The following is a 26,138-nucleotide window of genomic DNA, read 5'->3' as shown; positions in this document are numbered from 1 at the left end:
CACACCCTTGCGTAGTCAACATCGTCTCAGGATTGGTCTGTACAACCAATAGCATATAGCACAGGTGATGGTGTGTCACTTCTGAGATTAGGTTATAAAAGACCCTATGGCTTCTATCTTGGGCTCTCTCTCTCTGACCACCTGCTCTGGGGAAAACCAGTTTTCATGTCATGAGGGCACTCAGGTAGCCTGTGGAGAGGCCCCCATGGTGAGGATGGAAGTATCCAGCCAACAGCCAGCAAGGAACTGAAGCTTCTTGCCAACAAGTTCATGAGTGAGCTTGGAAGTGGATTCTCTATCCCCAGTTAAGCCTTGAGATGGCAGCAATCCTGGCTGACAGTTTGACTCCATCTCTGTTAGTGATCTGGAGCCAGAGGCACTGAGCTACATTGAACCCAGATTCCTGACCCAGAGAAACTATGAGATAATAAATAAATGTGTGTTGTTTTAAGTTGCACAGTTTTGGGATAATTTGTTACACAGCAATAGATGACTAATACAATTGACTTCAGTTCCTTGAGGGCAGAGTCTGGACCTTATTCACCTCCAGAGCCTCAGTGTTCAACTGAGAGCTCGGTATACGTTTGTAGATTTAGCACTGGATTACACATCCTCACGTGGCAGATAAGGAAACGGATCAGAAGCTCAGGGGAATTGAGGCGGGATTAGAACTCAGGGTAGCATTCCCATTCCAACCACCCTCAATGACTCTCTACCCTGATTCTCTGCAGGTCTGTCTCTATGGATGTCTCTCTCAGAACTGGAGACGTGGGTGTCTGAGATAGGTAATGGTGTGCATTCAACTGTAGCTACTGTGTACCTCCTATGCCTGGAGGGAGCGGGCTTAATGATGCCGACACGGGGATGCGGGAAGCAGAGCCTGCTGGCGAGGAGCTCGCAGCTGGCCAGCATTCTTTATCAGATACCTCTCTCCTTGACCATTTACTTCTACATGAACCAGACCTGGCCGCATCCACAATGCTTCAGTAACAGGCTTTCATGAGATCATAAGGGACAGGGTGACCTCCAAAGGCCCCAGCACATAGTGTGGGGCCTGCCACATAGATGATGTTCAGTGAGAATGGAATGAGTGAATGAATGAACAAGTGAGTGAATTAACGATGAGAAAATGAGTCAATGTATCAATGAGTGAAGGGAAATGTTCTTCAGGCTAGAAGACGCTATCTCCCTGAGCCACACGTGCATACTGACGCCTCCTTCTTGGGCACCCCCAGCCACCTGCTGTCGTTTCTCTCTCAGGCCCCACTCTGGGATTGAGGGCATTCATTCATGTTATTGGCCAGACCTGGTGAACTTCATACATTCATCAGTTTAGTGGATTGAATTGTGTTCCCCCCAAATATGTGTTGGAATCCTAACCCCTATACCTGTGGATGTATTTCCGTTTGGGAATAGGGTTTATGTTAATGAGACCCTATCAGTGTAGGGTGTGTCTTAAATGTAACCACTTTTGAGATATAGAAAGAGCAAATGAGCCATGGAGGAAGCCAGCACAAATGGGGGAACAACAGATGCCACGTGGAGATCGCTAAGGAATGCCGAGAAGAGCACTAGAGAAGCTGAGAAAAGGATTTTCCCCCAGAGCTGACAGAAAGAAAGCCTTCTTCTAGAGCTGGTGCCCTGAATTTGGACTTGTGGCTTTCTGAACTGTGAGAAAATAAATTTCTGTTTGTTAAAGCCATCTACTGGTGGCATTTCTGTTATAGCAGCACTAGGCAACTAAGACAATCAGCATCTCCTAACGCGGTCTTTCCAAAAAGACATAGGCACAGCCCTGCCACATGCAGACACTAAACACTCCCTGCTGGCTTCATCTCTGCCTCATTTAGAACTTCAACAAGACAGCCTGGAGAAAAAGCTCGAATTAAAAAACACAGATGGCTCAGGCAAGCAATTCCTTTGTCCATCACCTGCCTCCCTCCAGCCCAGCTTCCACGTCGGGGGCACCCTGCTGCCTTTAGGCTGCAACAGAAGCGGACACACCTTTTGGGGAGACCCCTCCCCAACTGTGTTGGAGTCCTATTTCTAATTCCTCTGTTTACATGTGAAGCTGAAGGTCAGTTTCCTAGACCTCTCATCTTCAGTAAGGTCACCTGGCACCACAAGAGAGCTCTCGGCCACTGTCAATCTCTCTGTTCCTCTGTCTTTGTCACTCTGTCTCACTGTATCTCCCCAGTGAAATTCCTCAAGAGGATGTTCTGGTTGGGGAAGGGGGCCCTCTGGGGCCTCGGCAGTGGTGAGGACAGGACCAGCACCCCCTCCCCATTTCCTACTCAGAGACCTGCAGGGCACCCAGTGTCCCCACCAACTCCTAACCAACCACCTCCAAGCCTTCTGTGCACATCACACTGTCCTTCTGATCGGGCCTGTCCTCAGGTTGCCATGGTGACAGGCACTACAAGTGCTGATGCTATTTCCCAGAATGGACAGACATTCCCCCCCCGACCCTGGGAACAGCCTTCCCGGAGCCCCCCTTGATGGCTCTCTCCACCGACAACCCTAGTTAGCTACAGGGCTCTCCAGCTCCTCTCTGCCTGTTTGGCTGCCTGGTGTGAAGAGGCCTGGGAGGGGAGGGGCTGGGCCCTGAGGGAAAAGGGAGTAGGGTGGGAGTTCGAGCTGTGTGCAGAGGCTAAGCACACCTGCTGGGGGGCCTGAGCCTGCTGAGCTGGGACTGCAGGGGCCTGAAGAAATATAGCCCAGGCTAACTTCACAGCATACCCTGCAGTGGGGCCCAGAGCGTGGGTGCCAGGTTGTCTGAGCTCCAGTGCCTGCTGCACCCTTAAGGTCCTGCCCCTCTGTGGACGTGGGTACCCTCAAGCCTGTTAGATCTACTCTTCTACACAGGAGTTGTTTAGAGCAAATTGGCCAAGAAACAACAGCAAAAATTAGTGAAATGCAAGGACAGGGATCAGGGAAGCCGAGAGGGACAGATAGGGCACAGAGCCATGGAGGCCGGGGCACCCTGGGCACTTCCCTGGTCCCTGAACAGCCTTGCAAAGGTGCAGAGGCAGGAGCCAGGAGCCAGGAGCCAGGAGCCAGGATGAGGTCAGGGGAGGGAATCCAGGGAGGAGTCTGACCGTGACTGGGGTGGAAGTCCCTGGAGCATGGGGCTGGCCCAATGGGATGAGCAAGAGTTCTCCTGGAGGTCAGGGGCAGCAGAGGTCAGAGCGGCCTGAGGCAGGTGACTGAGGGATGAGAGGAGTGAATGAATGCATGGCAAGCTCAAGATCGGCAGGCTGGGGACCAGGGTCCTGTGGCATGGGGCAGGGACAATGGGAGCTTAGGGAGGGCCAGAGGGCAGAGCCTGCTCTCTGCCCCCTCCTTGGTGACTGCCTGTGGGTACCTCCAGAGGAAGGGCTGTTGCATCTGGTGTCCAGTCGCATGAGGGGGCTCCAGCCCCCTGCCCCACCTCTCCACCCCTGCCTTTCAATGGAATCCCACGTGGTGAGAGGCAGAAGCACAACCAGAAATGTTCCAGCAAAAAAAAAGACACGATGGTTCTCGGCAAACTTTTTTGGCTAGAACATTTCCAGCTGGGCTCCAGGCACATCCATGGTCTACCCCTTTCCTTGGTTGGCCTCTGTTCACCCCACCCACATCGCTCTTCTCCAGACCCTTCTCTTTATCATCACACGACAGCCGTAGCTCCTCAGCCCCCCTCCTCTCCCAGGACTCCCCATTCCCTCAGGGCCACGGGCTGCCCAGGACTGGGTGCGGGGATCTATCCCCATAGGGTCTTAGGTATTTAATGCCAGTGTCATGACCCCCAATAGTGTATTTGGCCAGATGGGGGTGGAGGCCTATGCTTTTACTAAGGAAGAGGGCTATGCAAATGGGGGTGACCATGACCCCCATAGCGCTATGACACCCCACTGGCAGTGGGTGCTGTACCCAGGAGGGGGTTATCCAGTGGGCCCTGCCCCTTGGCCTAGAGCCAGGTCCTGAGTCCCAAACTGGCCTCCTGGGGAGCATCTGATGGCAGCAGCGTGAGAAGAGGTCAGGGTCTACCCCCTTCCCCTCTGCCACAGGTCTGGGGTGAGGGAGAGGGAGGGGAATGATGGTGGGCCTTACCCCAGCCTATGCTCAGATACAGCCTGAAGATGCGCTGCTCGGAGAAGACTGAGAGGGCCAGCAGCGTGTACAGGTACACACCCTCCACCAGGAGCCAGTAGTAATTGGCCGCCACGCAGTACTGCATGAGCAGGAACACCAGGCGGCAGCCCACAGAGTCCTGGAGACAGAGGAAGGGTCCACAGGGGACAACAGTTCTGCCCGCTGCCTTTCCTGACCTGCCTCCCTGTCCTGGCCCAGCTGTTATCCTGTCCAGAGCGAATGGATGATAAGATAGCTAATATCATCTGGCCAGGGCTAATACTAAGAACTTTACCTGCTTTTGCGCACTGAATCTTGACTAACCTTAGTGGAAGAAACAAATATTATCTCCACATGGAGGAGAAAATGAATGTCAGAAAAGTTAAGAGACTTGCCCAAAATAAGGCAGCTAGTAAGTGGTAGAGCTGGGATTCAAACCCAGACCTGTCTCCAAAGATGACTCCTGTGTCAGACTGAGAACTCCTTAAGGCAGGACAATGTCTCCCTCAGACTGGGAGTTCCCCATGGTGGACTCCTCTCTTATCTGACTGGGGGCTCCTGAACTTCACTCAGGGCTGTGTCTCCTTCCTCAGACGGGGGCTTCCCGAGGGCTGGACTGTCTCCTTCCTCAGACTGGGAGCTCCCTGAGGTCAGGTCTAGGCAGGTCTTGCCTTTTCTTGCCCCAGGCCTGGGTGGGGTTGGGGGAAGCAGGCCTTTACCGACTACCCATCCCTCCTCAGGCCCCTCCTGGACATGACCACACACCTGGTAGGAGAGAAGCCCATCCCACTGGTGCTGCTGGGCAGCCGTGCTGTACATCCACTTGAGGGCTGTATCTTTGATGAAGACGGACAGAGCTCGGAGGATGAAGGATGCAAACAGGTTCAGGTGGATGTAGTTCCGGGTGCAGTGCAGGTGTCTGCAGGAGCAAGCAGGGCCCTTCTCTGACAAGACGGTTAGCAGTTCAGTTCTACAAAGCTCGGCTATCAGGCTAACACATACACATGCATGTTTCCAGCTCTAGGCTTGTGCTCATGTCTCCCTTCCTCTAAGTGTGCCCTCTTCCCTTCAATCTAGAAAATCCTTCAGGTCCAACTCAAGTCCTGCCTCTCCATGAAGGCTTCAGTTGTGTAGTCACTGCTTCCTTCTCCCATCCCACATTCTATCCTTCTCTCTGCAGCATCTTCCTTTATACAAAATCATGTCTAACCAAATTGACTGATGTGTGAGGATCAGTTTCCCCAATGGGGACTTTGCTTTGCTTCTTGATGACAGGGCCCATGTCTTACAATTCCCCTACCTTGCAAAGGTAGACAGGCGCCAGGCACATGGTAAAAAAAACCCACTGCCATTGAGTCGATCCCAACTGATAGCAATCCTGTAGGACAGAGTACTGCCCCATAGAGTTTCCAAGGAGTGCCTGGTGGATTCGAACTGCCAACCTTTTGGTTAGCAGCTGTGATACTTAACCACTATGCCACCAGGGTTTCCTAGGCACATGGTAGGAATTTGAAAAGTATTGGATAAAATTTCAATATCCTCTCATATAAACACTCTTAGCAAGCTGAAAATACAAGGGCATTTCTTAACCTGATAAAGGGTATCTACCAAAACCAAGAGCAAACATCATTCTCAACTGAGAAACTTCGGAAGCATTCCCTTTAAAATCAGGAGCAAAGCATGGATGTCTGCTATCTTCACTTCTTTTCAACGACATACTACATATTCTCACCACTGCAATAAGGCAAGAAAAAAAAATGTATAAAGGCTGGAAATAAATATAATTGTCATTATTTGGAGACAATATGATTATCTTCATAGAAAATCCAAGAGAATCTGAAAATTATAAAAACTACTAAGAGAGTTCAGCCAAGATTACTGTATAGATGTTTATTAAAAAATATATATATATGCATCAACAATAAATGGTTAAAACGCAAATTTAAAAATAATTCATTTATAATGTTTTTAAATTAAAAAAAAAAAACATTATACCTAGAAATAAATCTAACAGAAGATGGGTAAGATCTCTATGGACAATATTATAAATCTAGCCAAAAACCATTAGAAGAGACTTAAATCAATGGGAAGTATACCACATTCATGGATAGGAAGACTCGCTATCTTCAGTGTGTTAATTCTTCTCACATTAAGTGATAAATTCAATGCAGTTGTAATCAAAATTCCAAGAGGATTTTTTTTTTTCATGAAATTTTTCAAGCTGAATTTAAAACTTATAAAGAAGAGTCAAGGGTCAAGAAGAGTCAAGGTACTCCTGAAGAACCACAAAATGGGGGCCCTTGCTATGAGAGATCCAAGATTTTTAAAAATCTACAGTAGTTAAGGCACTCTGGTATTGGCATAAGGACAGATAAATAAACCAATAGAAAGGAATACAGATGACAGAAACAACACACGCATATATGGAACTTTGCTGCAAGGTACACCAGGCATTACAAATTAAGGGAGAAAGGATGAGGTATAGCAAATGGTGCTAAGGCAATTAATTATATGTATATCTGGAAAAAGGAGCCCTCATGGCACAGTAGTTAAAGTGCTCAGCTGCTAACCAAAAGGTCAGCAGTTCAAATCCACCAGCCACTTCCCAGGAGAAAGATGTGACAGTCTGCCTAGTTAAGGGTTTACAGCCTTGGAAACCCTATGGGGCAGTTCTATTCTGTCCTACAGGGTTACTATGAGTCAGAATCTATTCAATGGCAGTGAATTTTTGTTTTGTTTTATATATGGAAAAGGGAGCCCTGGTGGTACAATGGTTAAAAGTTTGGTTGCACACCAAAATGTTGGTGATTCAAACCAACCCTAAGGCTCCCCTGGAGAAAGACCTGGCCATCTGCTTCCATAAAGATTACAGCTAAGAAAATCCTATAGGCAGTTTTACTCTGTCACATGGGGTCGTTATGAGTCTAAAATCAACTTGATGGCATTTAACAACAACAACATATATGGAAAAATGAAATTAAATCCCTTATTTACAACATACACAAAAATAAATTCTCGATGGATCAAAGAACCACAAGAGAAAGGCAAAAACTCTGACACTTTTTAAAAGCAAATATTGGTTACTATATTTATGATCCCAGGACGGTGAAGGATTCCTTAAACAAGACCATAAAAGAAAAAAAAAAAATGATAAATTTCATCCCATGAAAATTAAGAACTTCTGTGCATAAAAGGCATAATGATGTAATCGAAAAAAAATAAGCCACAGGCTGAAAGAGGGTAGCTATATTCTTGGTTTGTACCCAGAATAAATAACAATTGCCTAAGACAAAATAAAATAAAGTGGCTAAGGATATGAACAAGCAATTTATGAAACAGGACATGAAAAAATGCTCAATCTCTCTAGGAATCAAGGATATGCAAATTACAGCCATAATAAGATATTTCACATGCTTCAGATTAGCAACAATTAAAGCCTGAAAATACAAAACATTGGTGGGGCTGTTAAACAAAGGAAACTCTGATTTACTGCTACTGAGAGGGCAAACTGGTATGACCCCTTTGGAGTGCAACTTAACAATATCTAATAAACTTGAAAATGCACGTGGTATTCGGACTCAGAAATTTTGCTCCAAGGTGTCTGCCCTAGAGAAACTCTTGTACCTACAAGTGGGCTCAGTCAAGACTGTTCCTTGTAGCAAAGTTTCTAATTCAGAAAAAAAAATGAAAAGGAAACACCTTAAATGTCCATCAAAAGAATAAACGATAAATTTTAGTATATCGTAAGTTTTAGTATATCATACAATGGAATACAGAACAGCAGATAAAATAACGAACTAGAACTACATGTATCAACATGGATGAATCTCACAAACACACTGCAACTTGCAGGAAAATATGTACAACACAATATCATTTATACAATAACACTAAAAATTTGCAAAACCACATTATCTATTTTTATAGATGTACTAAAAGTATAAAGAAAATCATGGGAATTTTATGTGCCACATTGGAGGGTTATCTGTGGTGGGAGCGGAGCAGGGAGAGGGGCTTGATCAGAGAGGGGTCACCCAGGGAATTTGACTCTATGGCTATGCTTTCTTTCTTTCTCAGGCTGGATGGCGTATGCATGGATGATAATATCAATCACTGTAGTTTTGAATCTCTGAAATATTTTATAATAAAAGGACAGACTGTTCAGTGACTGTGCATGAATTCTGAGCCTGGAGTACTCAGATCATGCAAATGGTTAACGTGCTCGGCCGCTAACTGAAAGGCTGGCGGTTTGAGTCCGCCCAGAGGTGCCTTGGAAGAAAGGCCTGGCAGTCTACTTCCAAAGAATCAGCCACTGAAAACCTTATGGTGCGCAATTCTATTGTGACACACACGGGGCGCTATGAGTTAGAATCGACTCCACGGCAAATGGTGTTTTTTGGACTCTGTGCCCAGCACTGTGCCAAGGGGGTGACCGAGGGGATGTTGCCTCTTTTGCTCTTTGCTGGCTGGTGTTCCAGGGTCCCTGCCCTAAGAACCCCTCCTGTCCTTTAATCCCGCTCCCCTGACCCACCCCTACTAGGTAGAGAGGAAAGGGCAAGAACCTGACACTCGTTCCCAGCGCCTGGTCTGAAAGAAATGTCTCATCTAGGTTAGACAGAGGGCCGACAAGCTCCCAAGAGAGCAGAATCGCTAAGCCCCGAGGTCTTTTCTAAAATCATTCTGAATTCCCGATCATTTAAGTTACACATCCTCATTGAAGAGGGTTTCCCAGGATTTTCAGTAATCCTACCATCCACTGTTAAGGTTTTGGGGTGTGTGTTTGCAGTATTATATGCACATATTCACTTACTGGAGATCAGACTAAATAGGCGATGCTGTATCTTGTGTTTTAAACTTCATATTCTATGGCAGGGGCTCTCTGAGACGTCTCAGGAGAAGAACGTGGGCTGACTGGGTTGAGCCTGCCAGCACTTGTTGCTTTGATTTGGTGCCAAGACACACTTCTCTGTTTGGGGCACAGGTGGACAGTTAGGAAGAAGCAGCCCCCTCCTGTGGTCCAGGCCCCCTTACCTGAATCCTAGGAGGATGGCCGAAGCTATGACCAGAGCGGAAAAGGAGAGCGCGTAGCCCACGGTGTAGATGACGTAAAGGGACAGGAGCTGCTCCTCCGGGGTGCTCTGTGCGCACACAGGTGACACAGGTGTACACAGGGCAGCCCACGGCCCTCTCTCCCCCATCCTTCCTCCCCATGGGACAGGGGCCTAAGTCAGGCCCCACTGGGGATCCCAGAACCAAGAAAGAGAATAAGCTATGGCAACGGTCCTTGGAATTTCTAGGTCCCTTGTTCTAAGCCAGGGAGGTGAATGCACACTACATGTGTCCTGAGACATGGGATGCAAAGCCCCCAGAGGTGGGGGATGGATGAGATGACCACAGATGGGCCCGCCAGAAGCCCTGGGTTTCTGTTTGGCTGAAGGTGGGACCTGTGCAACCCGCTCCCTGGATCAGACCCCCTCCTCAACTCACTTTCTCCCCTCGCTTGGACTCCTCGCACTCCGACAGGTCCCTCCAGGGCAAGCTGGAGTTGTCCTTGTGCAGCCACAGGCCCTCAGCTGTGCAGAACCGGTACACATGGCCCTGCAACACTGGGGGTGAGACCGGGGAGCTGAGCCTTGGCCTGGGCTCGGCACCCACTCCGCTGCCAGATGCTCACTGCTGTTCCCCAAAGCTGACCCCTCTGAATTAGTAATACCCTCCTACTCTCTAAACACACACATACGTGCACTTCTGCCCCTGCCGTATGCCCCACTGGCCCAGAAACAGGAAAGGATGTCACTAAGCTGGGGGGCTGCCCAGCCTCATTCTTAGTCTTTCCTCTCAGCCACCCTGGGATGCAGCTTGATGAATCTACGCCTTTGAAATGATACAAGTCTAGCCATTTGTATGTCCCTGCCTCCAGCCTCAAACCACATGTTGGTCGACAAGGTCTGGTGCTGACCAGCAGTAGCCCTCTCTGCCCCACAGCCACCCGATGCCATTTCTGATTTGATTTTCAGGACTCAGTACCCATGTCCTTGCCACATTCCTCACACAGGACAGACCTTGGGAACAAAGCTGACATTGAGCTCCTGAGAGAAAGGAAGGGAGGCAGCCCTCAGTCTGATGGGGAGACACAGTCCTGCCTTCAGGAAGCCCCACTGTGAGGAGAGACACAATCCTGCCCTCAGGGAGCCCCAGTCTGAGGGGCACAAAGCCCTGCCCTCAGGGAGCCCCAGACTGAGGGGGAGACACAGTCCTGCCTTCAGGAAGCCCCACTGTGAGGGGAGACACAGTCTTGCCTTCAGGGAGCCCGAGTCTGAGGGGGAGACACAGCCCTGCCCTCAGGGGCCCCAGTCTGAGGGGCAGATACAGCCCTTCTCCTCAAGGAATCCCAGTCTGAGGGGGGCTACCCAGTCTGTGCTCTCAGGGAACTTCCAGTCTGAGGGGTGAGGCACAGTCGTCCCAGGCTTCAGGGAATCAATATTCTCCCAGAGAAAAAAACAAAAACATCCTCAAAAAGGAATAGCATGAACGCAAATGAACAGAGATCAAACACAGGCCCAGCAGGGCCGGGGGTGGGGCGCCTGCCTGTACCCATTCACATCAGATCTGTGTATCTGGGCTGAGATAGCCCCCTCACCATCCCCCACTCTCACCCATCTAGAGAAGCAGGTGGCTTGTGGCCCCAGGTTTGATGTGAGGCTGAGAGAGGGAAAAAGGTACTTAGCTTCGTCTGGAAGAAAATACCTCATTACCTCCCTGAAGGAGAACTCAGGCAGACACCAGGGTCAGCAGAACTGGACAAACTGGGGGAGTACTAGGGCATCAAGGAGGGAAGCTGGAGCCAGGAAAGAATTCGGCTAGAAGATTTTGAAAACCAGCTTCCCTAGCTGTGGGCCAAGCACGAGGGAGAACAGAGAAGCTGCCAAGGCCCTGGGTAGTAGTGGTAGTCCTAAGTTTTCAGACGGAGAGAGAGCAGTAAGAACAGTGTCTCAGTGGTGGGAAGACACTCATTAGCAGCTGAGAGGGTGAGTGCCAGCCCAAGGGCCTACCCCTCAAGGGCCCAGGAAGGGCAGCAGTCATCCTGTACAGGGGCTGTATTTTATAGACCCTAAAGCTGAGGTCCCGCCCACCACTGTTACGACACAGGCCAGAGCTTTACTGCAGGGTCCAGTCATACCTTGACTTTCTCTAGCACCCCTCAGTCAACGCTTCTTCCTTAACACTGATCCCCAACATCCAACACAGCCTCCTGCTTTTTCTTCTCCTTCCCCTCTCCCTTTCATAACCAAATTGTTATGGATTGAAATGTACCCCTCAAAGAGATATGTTGAAGTCCTAACTCCTGTACCTGTGAATATGATCTTACCTGGAAAGAAGTTCTCTCTTTGAAGGTGCTATCAGTTAATTTAATAAGGTCATACTGGGGTAGGCTGGGTCCTAATACAACCTAGCAGTGTCTTATAAAAGAGAAAACCAGACACGGAGACAGAGACACACAAGGGGAATGCGCCTGTGAAGATGACCTGGGAAGACAGATCTACAAGCTGGAAATGCCAAGAGATGCCTGGGGCTACCAGAAGTTGGAGGAAACAAGGAAGGATCTTCCCCTAGATAGAAATGAGGGAGCATGGCTTTGCTGATGCCCTGAATTCAGACTCCTACCCTCCAGAACTGCAAGACAACAAAATTTTGTTCTTCAAACCATTCACTTTGTGGTATTTTGTTACAGCAGCCCGAGGTAGCTAAAACACAAACCCTGTGCCAGTCCCTCTCCAGGAGACAAAAATGACCTGGTAACGAAGTGGGTGAATTAGCTTTCAGCATTACTCATTCTGGAAGAACCTGCATTTTAAAAGAGACTTGACCAGGAAGAGACACAAAACCTGAAAGTCTTATGATGGGACTCGCAGCAATGAGAAGAGTAGGTGGGAGGACCTGTCCCAATGCCCCTCTGATACATGTATATACAAAATCAGGCATATACAAAAGCAGGGAAGGGTGGCTCATGGTTTGGTTTTAGCATCTTGAAGGTCCCCTTGGGCCGCAAATGCCTCTCTTATCTGCTGTGTGGATGCCTGAAATTCTTCACCAGAGGTCAGGTCTTCTGATATGAGGAAAAGCCTGTCTTTGGCTATAGACACCCCCAGAGAAGTGATCTGGGGGCTGGCTGACTCCATGGGGGAATGAGATGGATGTCAAAGTTTCCTCTGGTGGCGCATTTTGCTAGGAGAAAGGGGAGAAAGAGGAGGACATGGTGATGAAGTCTCAGGGTGTGGTAAATGCAGACCATCTAACTCTCAACTGACCCAGGACTCAGCCCCCAGCAGTGTGACACTAATAACACCCACTTCCCACAGCTGGCACTGGACCTGACATACAGTTAACAAACAAAAACCGTTGCTGTTGAGTTGACTCTATTCTGACTCATGGCAACCCATGAGTAGAACTATCCTCCATAGGATCTTTAAGGCTGTGGCCTTTTGGAAGCAGATCGCCAGGCCTTTCTTCCAGGCACTTCTGGATGGGTTTGAACCACTAACCTTTTGGTTAGTAGTCAAGTGCTTAACTGTTTGCACCACCCAGGAACTCCTGACATACAGTAGGTACTCCATAATTGCTGGTTCCCTCCCTACCTGCCCCTCATATGCCCTCTCTGTAGGCTGTGTCTTCATAGACTTGGTTTCGGAGCACCTGCTATATGCCTGTTACCTTACAAGGTAGGCAAGGTTAACCCCATTATACACATGAAAAAACCTCTTAGAGGCCAAGTGACTTTCCTAACATTATCCAGCCAGGAAGTAGAAGAAGTAAAGAGTCAGGGTTCAAACTCCTGGTTCTCTGATTTCAGAGGCCAAAACTAAACAGAAAAACCCAGCGCTATCAGTCAACAGTGGCCATGTGCCATTTCTCCTCTGTGCTTCCACTGGACTTGGGTTTCCATACATTCAGTCCCCTCCCAGAGGGTCCTTCCTGGGCACTCTGTTCAGAGCCAGCAGGGGGTAGGGGGGTGGGGGACAGCGAGTTGGTGTGTGCACAGATGTGCGCACTACTGGCACAGTGTCAGGGATCATTGTGTCCATTGAATATACCATTGTCTTAGTTATCTAGTGCTGCTATTACAGCTCTCCGTGCATTCTGTCAATTATCTTTCACTAGCATGCTCAATATTAAAAGCCAGGGCTGGTTCCTGGCTAGGACCATGGTCCCCAGACACTCATCTTGACTGGGGCAGTGGCAGGTGTGGGGGGTGTCCAGGCACAGCTCTGCTTATCAGCCCAGCTTTATCTGCCCAGGGTTGTTGTTGTTTATTAGGTGCCCTCAAGTCAATTCCAGCTCATAGCGACCCTATGTACAACAGAACAAAAAACTGACCAGCCCTGTACCATCCTCACAATTGTTGCTAAGTTTGAGCCCACTGTTGCAGCCTCTGTGTCAAGCCATCTCATTGAGAGGCTTCCTCTTTTTCACTGATCCTCTATTTTACCAAGCATTATGTCCTCTAGGGACTGGTCCCTCCTGATAACATGTCCAAAGTACATGAGACAAAGTCTCACCATTCGTATTTCCAAGGAGCACCCTCGCTGTACTTCATCCAAGACAGATTTGTTCATTCTTCTGGCAGTCCATGGTTGTCATGAATTAAATTATGTTCCCCAAAAATATCTGCCAACTTGGCTAGGCCATGATTCCCAGTATTGTGTGATTGTCCACTATTTTGTCATCTGATGTGATTTTCCTATGTGTTGTAAATCCTACCTCTATGATGTTAATGAGCAGAATTAGAGGCAGTTATGTTAATGTTAATGAGGCAGGACTCAATCTACAAGATTAGGTTGTGTCACTGGACTAAACCAAAAGCTAATAAGTTTCAGGAGCACAATCAAACACTTCAAGGGACAGAGTAGCAGGGGCTGGGGTCTGGGGACCATGGTTTTGGGAGACATCTAGGTCAACTGGCACAGCAAAGTTTATTAAGAAAATGTTCTGCATCCCACTTTGGTGAGTGGTGTCTGAGGTCTTAAAAGCTTGCAAATGGTCATCTAAGATGCATCAATTGGTCTCAACCCATATGGAGCAAAGGAAAATGAAGAACTCCAAAGACATAAGGAAAATATTAGCCCAAGAGACAAAACGGCCACATAAATCAGAGACTCCATCAGCCTGAAACTAGAAGAACTAGATGGTGCCTGGATACCACCAATGACCAATCTGACAGGGAATGCAACAGAGAGTCCCTGATGCAGCAGGAGAAAAATGGGGTGCAGAACTGAAATTTTAGTGAAAAGACCAGACTTAATGATCTGACTGAGACTAGACGAACCCCAGAAGATATGGCCCCCGAACTCTCTGTTAACCCAGAACTAAAACCATTCCCAAGCCAACTCTTCAGACAAAGATTAAATTGGACTATAAAACATAAAGTAATACTCATGAAGAGTGTGCTTCTTAGTTCAAGTAGACACACGAAACTAAATGGACAGCTCCTGTCTGGAGGTGGGATGAGAAGGCAGAAAGGGACAGGAGCTGGATGAATAGACAGGGGAAACCTGGAGTGGAAAGGTGAATGTGTGTTGTCACATTATAGGGATTGCAACTAGGGTCACATAACAATATGTGTGCAAATTTTTGTATGAGAAATTAACTTGAGCTGTGAACTTTCATCTAAAGCGCAATTAAAAAAAAAAAAAAGATTGGGTTGTATCTTAAGTCAACCTCTTTTGAGATATAAAAGACAGAAGTGAGCAGAGAGACATGGGGACCTCCTAGATGGTTTCTTGGAAGACCATCTAGCTCTTCCAAGAAACAAGAGCTAGGAAAATAGTGTGTCATTTGGACCCAGGGTCATTGCACTGAGAAACTCCTCAACCAGGGAAGATGGATGACAAGGACATTCCCCCAGAGCCCACAGAGAGAAGAAAGCCTTCACGTGGAGCTGGCGCCCTGAATTCAGACTTCTAGCCTACTAGACTGTGAGAGAATAAACTTCTGTTTGTTAAAGCCATCCACTTGTGGTATTTCTGTAATAGCAGCACTAGATAACTAAGTCAATGGTATAGTCAATATTCTTCAGCAACATCATATTTCAAAGGCATCAATGCTTCTTCAGTCTTCCTTATTCATTGTCCATCTTTCAGATGCAAATCAGGCAACTGTAAATACCATGGTCTGGGACAGGTGTGCCTTAGTCCTCAAAATGAGATCTTTGCTTTTTAACACTTTAAAGAGGTCTTTTGTAGCAGATTCGCCCAATGCAATGTGTCATTTGGTTTCTTGATTGCTGCTTCCATGGGCATTGACTGTGAATCCAAGTAAAATAAAATCTTTGACAACTTCAGCATTTTCCGTTTGTCACAATAGAGCTTATTGGTCTAGTTGTGAGGATTTTTGTTTTCTTTACATTGAGGAGTAATCCATACAGAAGGCTGTGGTCTTTATCAGTAAGTGCTTCAAATCTTCTTCCCTTTCTGCAAGCAAGGTTGTGTCATCTGCATATCGCAGGTTCATAATGAGTGTTCCTCCAATCCATATGCGGCATTCTTCTTCATATAGCCCAGTTTCTCAGATTATTTGCTCAGCATACGGACTGAATAAATATGGTGAAGGGATACAACCCTGATGCACACCTTTCCTGACTTTAAACCACGCAGTATCCCCTTGTTCTGTTCGAATGATTGCCTCTTGGTCTATGTACAGGTTCCACATGAGCACAATTAAGTGTTCTGGAATTTTCAGTCTTTGTAATGTTAAAAATAATTTGTTATGATCCACACAGTCGAATGGCTTTGCATAGTCAATAAAACACAGGCATACATTTTTCTGGTATTCTTTCAGCCAGGATCCATCTGACATCAGCAATGATATCCCTGGTTCCACGTCCTTTTCTGAATCCAGCTTGAATTTCTGGCAGTTTCCCATTGATGTATTGCTGCAATTGCTTCTGAATTATCTTCAGCAAAATTTTACTTGTGTGTGATATTAATGACATCGTTCGATAATTTCTGATTTCTATTTGATCACCTTTCTTTGGAATAGGCAGAAATACAGATCTCTTCCAGTCGGTTGGTCAGGCAGCTGTTTTCCAAATTTCTTGGCATAGATGAGCGAGCACTTCCAGCCCTGCATCCGTTTGTTGGAACATCTCAACTGGTGTTCTGTCCATTCCTGGAGTCTTGTTTTTTGCGAGTTCCTTCAGTGTAGCTTGGACTTCTTCCTTCAGTACCATCGGTTCTTGATCATATGCTACCTCCTGAAATAGTTGAACATTGACCAATTATTTTTGGTACAGTGACTCTGTGTATTCCTTGCATCTTCTTTTGATGCTCCCTGCATTGTTCAATATATTCCCTGTAGGATCCTTCAGTATTGCAACTCAGGTCTTGGATTTTCTCTTCAGTTCTTTCAGCTTGAGAAATGCCAAAAGTGTTCTTCCCTTTTGGTTTTCTAAATCCAGGTCTTTGTACTTGTCATTGTAATACTTTGTCTTCTCGAGCCACCCCTTGAAATCTTCCGTTCAGCTTTTACTTCATTATTTCTTCCATTTGCTTCAGCTACTCTGCATTCAAGAGCAAGTTTGAGAGTCTCTTCTGACATCCATTTTGGTCTTTTCTTTCTTTCCTGTCTTTTTTTTTTTTTAATTAACTTTTATTGAGCTTCAAGTGAACGTTTACAAATCAAGTCAGACTGTCACATATAAGTTTATATACACCTTACTCCGTACTCCCACTCGCTTTCCCCCTAATGAGTCAGCCTTCCCAGTCTCTCCTTTCGTGACAACCTTGCCAGCTTCCAACTCTCTCTATCCTCCCATCCCCACTCCAGACAGGTGATGCCAACACAGTCTCAAGTGACCACTTGATATAATTAGCTCACTCTTCATCAGCATCTCTCACCCACCCACTGTCCAGTCCCTTTCATGTGTGATGAGTTGTCTTCGGGGATGGTTCCTGTTTTTTAACGACATTTTGCTTTCTTCATGCATGATGTCCTTGATGTCATCCCACAACTTGTTTGTTCTTTGATTATTAGTTTTCAGTGCATCAAATCTATTCTAGAGATGGTCTCCAAATTCAGGTGGATATACTCAGGTTGTATTTTGGTTCTCATTGGACTTGTTTTGATTTTCTTTAGCTTCACCTTGAACTTGAATATGAACAATTGATGGTCTGTTCCACAGTCAGCCCTTGGCCTTATTCTGACTGATGATATTGAGCTTCTCCATCGTCTCTTTCTACAGATGTAGTTGATTTGATTCTTGTGTATTCCATCTGGCAAGGTCCACGTGTACGGTTGCCGTTTGTGTTGCTGAAAAAAGGTATTTCCCATGAATAGGTCACTGGTCTTGCAAAATTCTATCATGCAATCTTTAACATTGTTTCTATCACCCAGGCCATATTTTCCAACTACTGATCCTCTTTGTTTACAACTTTTGCGTTCCAATCACCAGTAATTATCAATGCATCTTGATTGCATGTTTGATCAATTTCAGACTGCAAAAGTTGGTAAAAAATCTTCAATTTCTTCCTCTTTGGCATTAGTAGTTGGTGTGTAAATTTGAATAATCATCGTATTAACTGGTCTTCCTTGTAGGCGTTTGGATATTATCACTGACAGCATTGTATTTCAGGCTAGGTCTTGAAATGTTCTTTTTGACGATGAATATGACATTGTTCTTCTTTAATTTGTCATTCCTGCCATAGGAGACCATATGATTGTCCGATTCAAAACGGCCAGTATCAGTCTACTTCAGTTCACTAATACTTAGGATATTGATCTTCCATCATTTCATTTTTGACAACTTCCAATTTTCCTAGATTCATACTTCTTACATTCCACGTCCCAATTACTAATGGATGTTTGCAGCTGTTTCTTCTCATTATGAGTTGTGCCACATCAGCAAATGAAGGTCCCGAAAGATTTAACCCATCTATGTCGTTAAAGTCAACTCTACTTTGAGGGGGAAGCTCTTCCCCAGTTGTATTTTGAGTGCCTTCCAACTTTAGGGGCTCATCTTCTGGCACTATATCAGATGATGTTCCATGACTATTCATGAGGTTTTCACTGGCCAATTTTTTTAGAAGTATATCGCCAGGTCCTTCTTCCCAGTCTGTCTTAGTTTGGAAGCGCCACTGAAACCTGTCTACCTTGAGTGATCCTGCTGATTTTGAAACACCAGTGGCATAGCTTTCAGCATCACAGCAATGCACACACCACCACAGTATAACAAACTGACAGACAAGTGATGATCTGGCCTGGAAAGGAGTTGGTAAATCACAGCTGGGGGCTTGGCTGGGTCTTGCCAACACAGGGAAGTGGCCAAATGCCAGAAGGCCCAAGGATATTTTATTAAGTCAGACCCTCGTGCTGGAAATAAAACCCCTAATTAAACACTTCCCCTCCTGGAAACTGCCGCGGCGCCTGTAATCAAGCTAACAGCCACCGTTTCACATGGGTGTGGGCACTCAGGGCTGTGAAGAGCTGCTCATGAATCCATTAGCTCCTGCACCCTGGCAACAAGGGCAGCCAGCAAGGGTTACTGGGCTCCCATTTTACAGACTCAGAGAGGTCCCACAGTTAGAAAGTGGTGGGATGGAGGCTCACAGTAGGGTGGGGATAACGTATAGCATCATGGCCCAGGAGAGGCAGCTTTGGTTCTGACTACACAGACTTAAGTTCAATTGCTGGTTCTGCCCTCACTAGCTGTGGAACTTTGGGCAGCTCACTCCACCTCCCCTGGGCCTCAGTTTCCTCATCTGTAAAATGGCAACCATAGTGCCTTCCCAGATCTGTGGTAAGAGGTACCTGGTGCATAGTAAGCCTTCAATATGTGGCTATCATGGAGTCCCTGATGCTTCCTCCACCCCGATTTCTCAAAGGGGCGCTTCTTCACTGCAGCTGGAGATGGAGCTTATGACCTTACCTCAGCCCAGAACTCCTCTGCATCTGCATCTCCCCTTGGCAACCCTGGCCTGTGGTAAAAGCTCCCAGCTCAACATCACTCAGGGGAGGCATCTGTCAGAGTTTCCAAGAATTGTGAGTGACAGGTGATTTTAAAAGCATTTTACGACTCTCATATAATTAGAACTAAGTTAACAAACAGGTATGGATCAGGAGGGGGTGCAGCTAATGAGGCTGGAATGATTTGTGATGAGCACATCAGCTGTTTGTGGGTAAACGAGGCTGCTGAAGGGCCCTTAGGCAGTCAATAGGCTCTCTGCAGCCACTCGAATCTTCTCCTTGGAAATCTTGTTTACATGAGGCATTTCCTTTGAAAACCTTCTTTCCCTGGCTCATCTGCTCCGGCCCTCTTGACATAATCCTGAGTCTCAACTTCTGAATACACAAGTCAGGCTTCAAGAGCCTGGCTGGAGGCCCTGGGATATTGCGTAGCCCTGAAGCTTGACACATGGCCCTATCCCCAACGCTGCTTGGATGTCCCTTCTGGAAGGTCCTCCTTCCCCCTTCTCCATCTGTCTGTCCTTTCAGGCCCAATCCAATATCACCTCTCCCTGGAAACCTTCCTGATGCCACACCCCAGGGAGAAGAGGTGACTCTGTCCTCCCTCCACCACAGACCTGGGAAGTCATTATGGTTCCCATTTTACAGATGAGGAAACTGAGGCCCAGGGAGGTGAAGTGAGCTGCCCAAGGTTCCACAGCTGGTTGCAGGTAGAACCGGACTTAGCATTTCATGACCTACCACTTCTCAAAGACTGCCTGGGCTGCTGACCCATTCATTACTACGGTGGGGGGTGCCCCTCCTCCCCAAAACACACACACATACACATGGACACACACAGACACCCCCCTAACATCATCTTGGCATCCCTAGTGCCTGTCACAAACCCAGCATGGGGGCCAGTAAATGTTTTTAATTTAATTCTTTCTCTAATCTCTTACTCCTCTGCCTTGCTCTGCATCCCAGGAGGCTGACTCCTGTGGACAACATCATATGGGCTCCCTACCCTCTACTGGGTTTGGCCAACAGGAAGCACCAACAGGAGATAGGAGGGTGGGAGGAGAGAGAGGCTGGGGTATTTCTCCCCTGCTCCCTCCCTGTCTTGGTCCTAAGCTTCTGGCAGTGGCTTTGCCCCTCTGTGGTCACAGTCTTGCTGGGTGGCCTCTCGGTCATGGTTCCACGCCTCATGGGGGCCCCTGAAACCCCGTTCCTGCCCCTTGCTTCTCAGGTCTGGGGATGGTAGGGCTTTCCACTGTTGGAGTCCCTGGGTGCTTTATATTTCAGGCCCCTTAACCCTGTTCAGACTCTGTAAGTGGCCCCTCCATTAATTTCCCTTCAAAATCCCAGCTGAGTGTGTTTTCTGCCGGGGCCCCACCTGATAAAACCCCCTTCTTTCTGCCCCTCCCCAACACACACTATGAAGTTTCTCCACAGGCTACTCCCTTGACTAGACCAAGAAAACTGCGAAACTGCCCCCGCCTGCTCCCACTTGCCCTGGGTGTGGGTCAGGGAAGCCCCAGGTCCAGCCTCTGCCAAGGGGAGTGGCCAAGACAGGCCAGAGATAGTAATTATGCCGCTGGAGCTCGTGGTGGGCGTCTCTGCGGGTCCCTAACTTAGACAGAGGGGAGAAGGAGGCAGTACCGGTGACTCTGAGCGTCAAAAAGGGAGTAAATTAGCCTGGTGAGCAAGGCGGGGGGTAGGGAGAGTAGGGGGGGCAGAGGCTGGCAGGGGGCCTGTGCAGGGGCTGTTATCTTCACAGAGAAAGCAATAAAATCATGTTCGCTCATAAACGGGCACCACCAAGACCTATTTCCTGCTCAAATAAAATTAAAGGTGATGGATGGAGCCGCAAGCGGCAGGCAGAGCTGGGGGCGGCTTCATGCTGAGTGATGGGCCCTGTCCTGTGCCTGGCTCCCTGGGGTCTAGAGGCCTGGAAAAGGCTGGCCAACCACTGGTCCCAAACCTTCAGGAGCCACAGAAAGTGTGCGTGGGGGACGGGGGGAGAGCGGGGGAGCTGAGGAGGGATATGGTGGGAGAAAAATCACAGCTACCGTTTCTTGAGGAATTACAATCCACCCAACACCCCTGTCACCCAGCTCTGTATCCCATCTCCCAGATGAACAAACTGAGGCTCAGAGAGGTCTGGGAAGCTAACCCGAGCTCACACAATCAGTCAGGCTGTCTGCAAGCAGAACCATCAGACTGCAGAGCTCATGTTTTTCCATCTAGGAAGAGGGCAGACAACTAATTGTCCTGCCTAGCCAGCAGGACATTCACCTGTCTCCAATGCCCAGACACACACATACACACATACACACATACACACATACACACATACAAGGAAGCCTGGTGTAGCGATTAAACACACCAACTCTGAGCCAGACTCCTGGATTGATTCCTGGGTCTGCTATTTACTAGCTGTATGAGCCTGGAAAAGTCACCGAGCAACTCTGGGCCTTAATTTCCTCATCTGTAAAATGGGAGGACAGTAAAAGTGCTGACCTCATGGGTTGTCGTGAGGATAAGTATCCATATGTAAAGCACTTATAGCAGGCCCTAGTATGGAAGGACTGTGTGAAGGGCTACTGATAGACTGTGAGTTATGAAGGTGCCTGCCCTCTTTCCAGGTCAGGGCTTTCCCTATGCACCTTCTGGTGTGAGGTGGGTATTCTGTGAGGGCAGCTAAGGGGGAGAGTCTCCTTAGGAGTCTTGCCTGGGCTGCTTGTGACCTCAGTCCCTCGTGCTGAGGGGAGGCTCATTGAGGCTCATATCAGGCCCTGCCGGGTGCCCTGATGTTCTACTAAAGGTCTGCCTTCTCCAGGAAGATCCCTCACTCCCCGTGGTATGACCTCATCCTCACACTTGCTTCTGGGCCAGCTTCTGCTTGGTCTCAGGCCCCTTCAAAGCACAGTGGTTAAGAACACAAGCTGGTTCTAATCTTGGCTCTGCCATTTACCACATCACCTGTAGCAAGTGACTTAAACCTTCCAGGGCCTCAGTTTCCTCATCTGTACAGTGGGCATAACCACAGGGCAATTATCAAGATGGCATCCCTGTGCAGTGCAAATGGTTAATGTGCTTGGTTGCTCACTAAAAGGTTGGAGGTTCAAGTCCACCCAGAGGTACTTCAGAAGAAAGTCCTGGGGATCTAATTCTGAAAAATCCGCCCTTGAAAACCCTACAGAGCACAGGTCTACTCTGACACATACGAGATCGTCATGAGTCAGAGCTGACATGATAGCTACTAGTTTTTTTTGTGTTTAGATGTTTGGTCCTGCTTTTAGGATAGAAATTGGCACAAAAGAGGTGCTCAATAAATATTAGCTATTATTTTTATGTCTTCTCCCTTTATTGAAACAGTGAGCTCCTTAAGGCGGGGGTGCTTGTCTCCTATTAGCCAACACGGTGTCTGGCTGGGGCCAGGGTCAGCATGGAAGTCTGGGATAGATGTGTAGGAGTGTTGGGGGGAGCACATTAACCACCCCTCCAGTCAGGGATTCCCCTGAAGCTTCTGTAGGTCTTTGTACCCCATGGACCTTCCCACCTACCCAGTCACACCATCCCATTGCAGTCTCCCCCGGAGGCAGAGTGAGTTGGGGAAGGCCTCAGGGGCAACCCCACCAATGCCCTGATCAATGCTCCCATCTGGGTTTGATCAGTGAATCCCTGAAAAGTCAGGGGGTGGCTCGGTGCCCCTACCAGGTAGAAGGTAGCTACATACATATAAATACCTGCACATGCATACATCTGAGCAATGACACCTGTGTCCCCCTCCCTAAAGATCTGTCCCCACAGGGCCCCTTTCCTTGACTACTGGAGAGAGGAGTTACATTTCTCTCCTAACAAAGCCCTCATACTATGCCTCTCCCCTGGCATATACACACCTGTCATCACAGGCCTCAGGTAGCCCAGGCTACACCTCTGGCCAGCTGGATGTCCCTCACCACCTGCCCTCCCCCCAGGAAAGGCAGGCAGACCACCCACTGGGAAGCTTAAAGACATTATGGGGTGGGGAGGGCTATATCTCAGTGAAAGGAGGCAGCCCCCAGCCCCAGCCTCTGGGAAACAGGGGAAGGGTGAAGTGTGGTGGTGGGACTCACCACTGCTGGCCCAGGGCAGGTACCAGGGGCAGCTGACGTTCACAAAGGAGCCCGGTGTCCCATCTGGCCAGCAGGCATAGTCATCAAAGCTCCGGTTGCAGAACAAGCCTAGGTGCAGGGGGAACAGTCTCTGAGTCCCTGCCTGGCCAGCTGTGCCCCACACCCCGCCCCCTCCACTATAGAGGTTGCCAGCTGGCAGGGCAAAAACCTGCACTGGCTCACCTCTGCTGAGCAAGTCCTATATGACAAGCATTTTCCCAGCCCAGCTGGAGCCTTGCAGCTTTTCAGCCCTGGGACCTTGAGAAAGTTACTTAACATCTCCGAGTCTGTTTCCTCATCTATAAAATGGAGATAATCCCACCCCACAGGGCATTGTGGGGATAAATACTGCACGGTATGCAGATAGCTGATGTCACAGATTGAATTGTGTCCCCCCTAAAATATGTGTCAACTTGATTAGGCCATGATTCCCAGTATTGTGTGGTTGTCCTCCATTTTGTGACTATAATTTTATGTTGAGAGGATTAGGGTGGGATTGTAACACCACCCTTACTCAGGTCACCTCCCTGATCCAAGGTAAAGGGAGTTTCCCTGGGGTGTGGCCTGTACCACCTTTTATCCCTTAAGAGATAAAAGGAAAGAGAAGCAAGCAGAAAGTTGGGGAACTCATACCACCAAGAAAGCAGCACTGGGAGCAGAGCGCGCCCTTTGGACCTGGGGTCCCTGCACCTGAGAAGCTCCATGTGCAGGGGAAGATTGAGGACAAAGACCTTCCTCTAGAGCTGACAGAGAGAGAAAGCCTCCCCCTAGAGCTGACACTCTGAATTTGGACTTGTAACCTACTGGACTGTGAGAAAATAAATTTTTCTTAGTTAAAGCCGTCTACTTGTGGTATTTCTGTTACGGCTGCACTAGATGGCTGTGACACCTAAGCACAGTGAATACTCAATAAATGATCCCTATATATATATATTTTTTTTTATAGGCCTATTTTTAAATGACACTTCACAGATGAGGGTGGCTCACCAGGCTGAAATAACCTTCCTAAGGGTATGGTGTTATAATTGCAGAGTCAGGATTTGAACCCAGGGCCTGTCTGGCTCCAATCCTGTGCCCTTTAAAACACTCCACAAAATCCCCATAACATTTACTCATGTTGCTGTTGTTATCAGGTGCTGTCAAGTCGGTTCCGACTCATAGTGACCCTACGCATAACAGAACGAAATGTTGCCCAGTTCTGTGCCATCCTCACTATCGTTGCCATGTTTCAGCCCATTGTTGCAGCCACTGTGTCAATCCATCTTGTTGAAGGTCTTCCTCTTTTTTGCTGACCCTCCACTTTACCAGCATTACGTTCTTCTCCAGGGATTGGTCCCTCCTGATAACACGTCCAAAGTAAATAATCTTTGCTTCTAAGGAGAATTCTGGTTGTCCTTCTTCCAAGACAGATACCAGTCCATGGTATATTCAGTATTCTTCACCCACGTCATAATTCAATGCATTTCAGTCTTCTTTATTCACTATCCAGCTTTCGCATGCTTATGAGACAATTGCAAACAGCATGGTTTGGATCAGGCGCACCTTAGTCCTCAGGTGGCCTCGGTTGCACATTTATTCCTACAAATATGTTTATTGGGCCTCTAGCTCACGCACAGGTGGCAATGATGGTCCAGTGGTAGAATTCTCACCTTCCATGAAGGAGACTAGGGTTTGATTCCCAGCTAATGGACCTCACGAGCAGCAACCAACTGTCTGCCAGTTAGGGCTTGTGTGTTGCTGAGATTCTGAACAGGTTTCAGCAAAATTTCCAGACTAAGATGGACTAGGAAGAAGGGTCTGGTGATCTACTTCCAAAAATCAGCCAGCGAAAATCCTGTGCATCACCATGGTCCAATCAGCAATCAAGCACAGAGACGGCTCAGAACCAGGCAGCGCTTTGTTTTGTCGAGCATGGGGTTGCCATGAGTCAGGCGGCCAGCTTCACAGCAGCTAAGAACAACAGCTCATGCGCAGGCTGGGAGCTGCTGAGGACACAAAATGGAAAGACCAGTTCCCCGCTCTTCAAGGGGTCAAACTAGAGCTGGGGGTGAGGGAATAAGACAGCAGTCCCAGAGCTGACTACAGGGCAAATGGGCGAGAGACAAAAAAAACAGTGGCGATTCCTCGGGGAAGATTTTCTGGAGGAGGTAGCCCCAGATAAGCTAGACTTTGAGGAACTTGCGATTTCATACTAGTTGGAAATGGGGCAGGAAGGACTCCAGGTGTGGGAAGAGCTTGGACAGAGGGCAGGTTTTCAGAAAGGTATAGCATCCTAGAGAGACAAATGGCACCCAGCCATGGATTCTCCAAAGCCCCCAGGGATTGGTTGGGTGAGGGAGCACTGAGTGAGGGCCCACCTGGACTCACCTGTAGCTGGGGATGGAGCCTCATTCAGGAAGCGCTGGCACTGGCGTCGGTATTCTCGCCATTTCTGCACAGTCTCCGAGAGGGATACAGTGGCACCCTGGGGGGAGCCAGAAATGGGGGCCCCATGGGTCCAGCCAGCCCATCCCCTACCCTCTGCCCCCCCCACACTTGGTTTCTTTATTATCAGGAACCCTAAGAACCCCCAACCCTACCAGGCACCAGCCATCTCTGAAAGAAAGTAGAGAATAAGCCACCTCCACAAAGGGGCCCCACCCATGGCCCATGGCCCTGGAGTTGATTCTGACTCATAGCAACCCTACAGGACAGAGTAGAACTGCCCCATAGGGTTTCCAAGGATGGATTCGAACTGCCAGCCTTTTGGTTAGCAGCCTGAGATCTTAACCACTGCGTCATAAAGGGGCTTCAGGAGGAAGTTTTTACATCTTTATCTTTTCTAGAGGCAGGCACAGAGCTAACCAAACCCATTACTGTTGTCAATTCTGACTCATAGCAGCCCTATAGGACAGATCCTATAGAACTGCCCCATAGGGTTTCCAAGGC

At 48.1% G+C, this 26,138-nt stretch overlaps 1 protein-coding gene across 1 annotated transcript in view; it reads right to left on the bottom strand.

Annotated features, from left to right (window-relative positions):
• The window catches only part of GLP1R (glucagon like peptide 1 receptor), a 42,516-nt gene that overhangs the window by 8,341 nt on the left and 8,037 nt on the right, over positions 1-26,138 (bottom strand). The window contains exons 2-7 of the mRNA XM_049875215.1: positions 25,578-25,674; positions 23,172-23,279; positions 9,601-9,719; positions 9,145-9,251; positions 4,879-5,032; positions 4,093-4,252 (exon numbers count right to left, since the gene is read on the bottom strand). Coding sequence (XP_049731172.1) covers positions 4,093-4,252; positions 4,879-5,032; positions 9,145-9,251; positions 9,601-9,719; positions 23,172-23,279; positions 25,578-25,674 — 745 coding nt within the window. The remainder of the gene's footprint in view (positions 1-4,092; positions 4,253-4,878; positions 5,033-9,144; positions 9,252-9,600; positions 9,720-23,171; positions 23,280-25,577; positions 25,675-26,138) is intronic.

This window comes from Elephas maximus, chromosome 1 (assembly GCF_024166365.1).
Source record: "Elephas maximus indicus isolate mEleMax1 chromosome 1, mEleMax1 primary haplotype, whole genome shotgun sequence".
In the NCBI taxonomy this organism is placed as follows: Eukaryota; Metazoa; Chordata; class Mammalia; order Proboscidea; family Elephantidae; genus Elephas; species Elephas maximus.
This window is presented reverse-complemented; position numbering and strand designations above follow the sequence as displayed.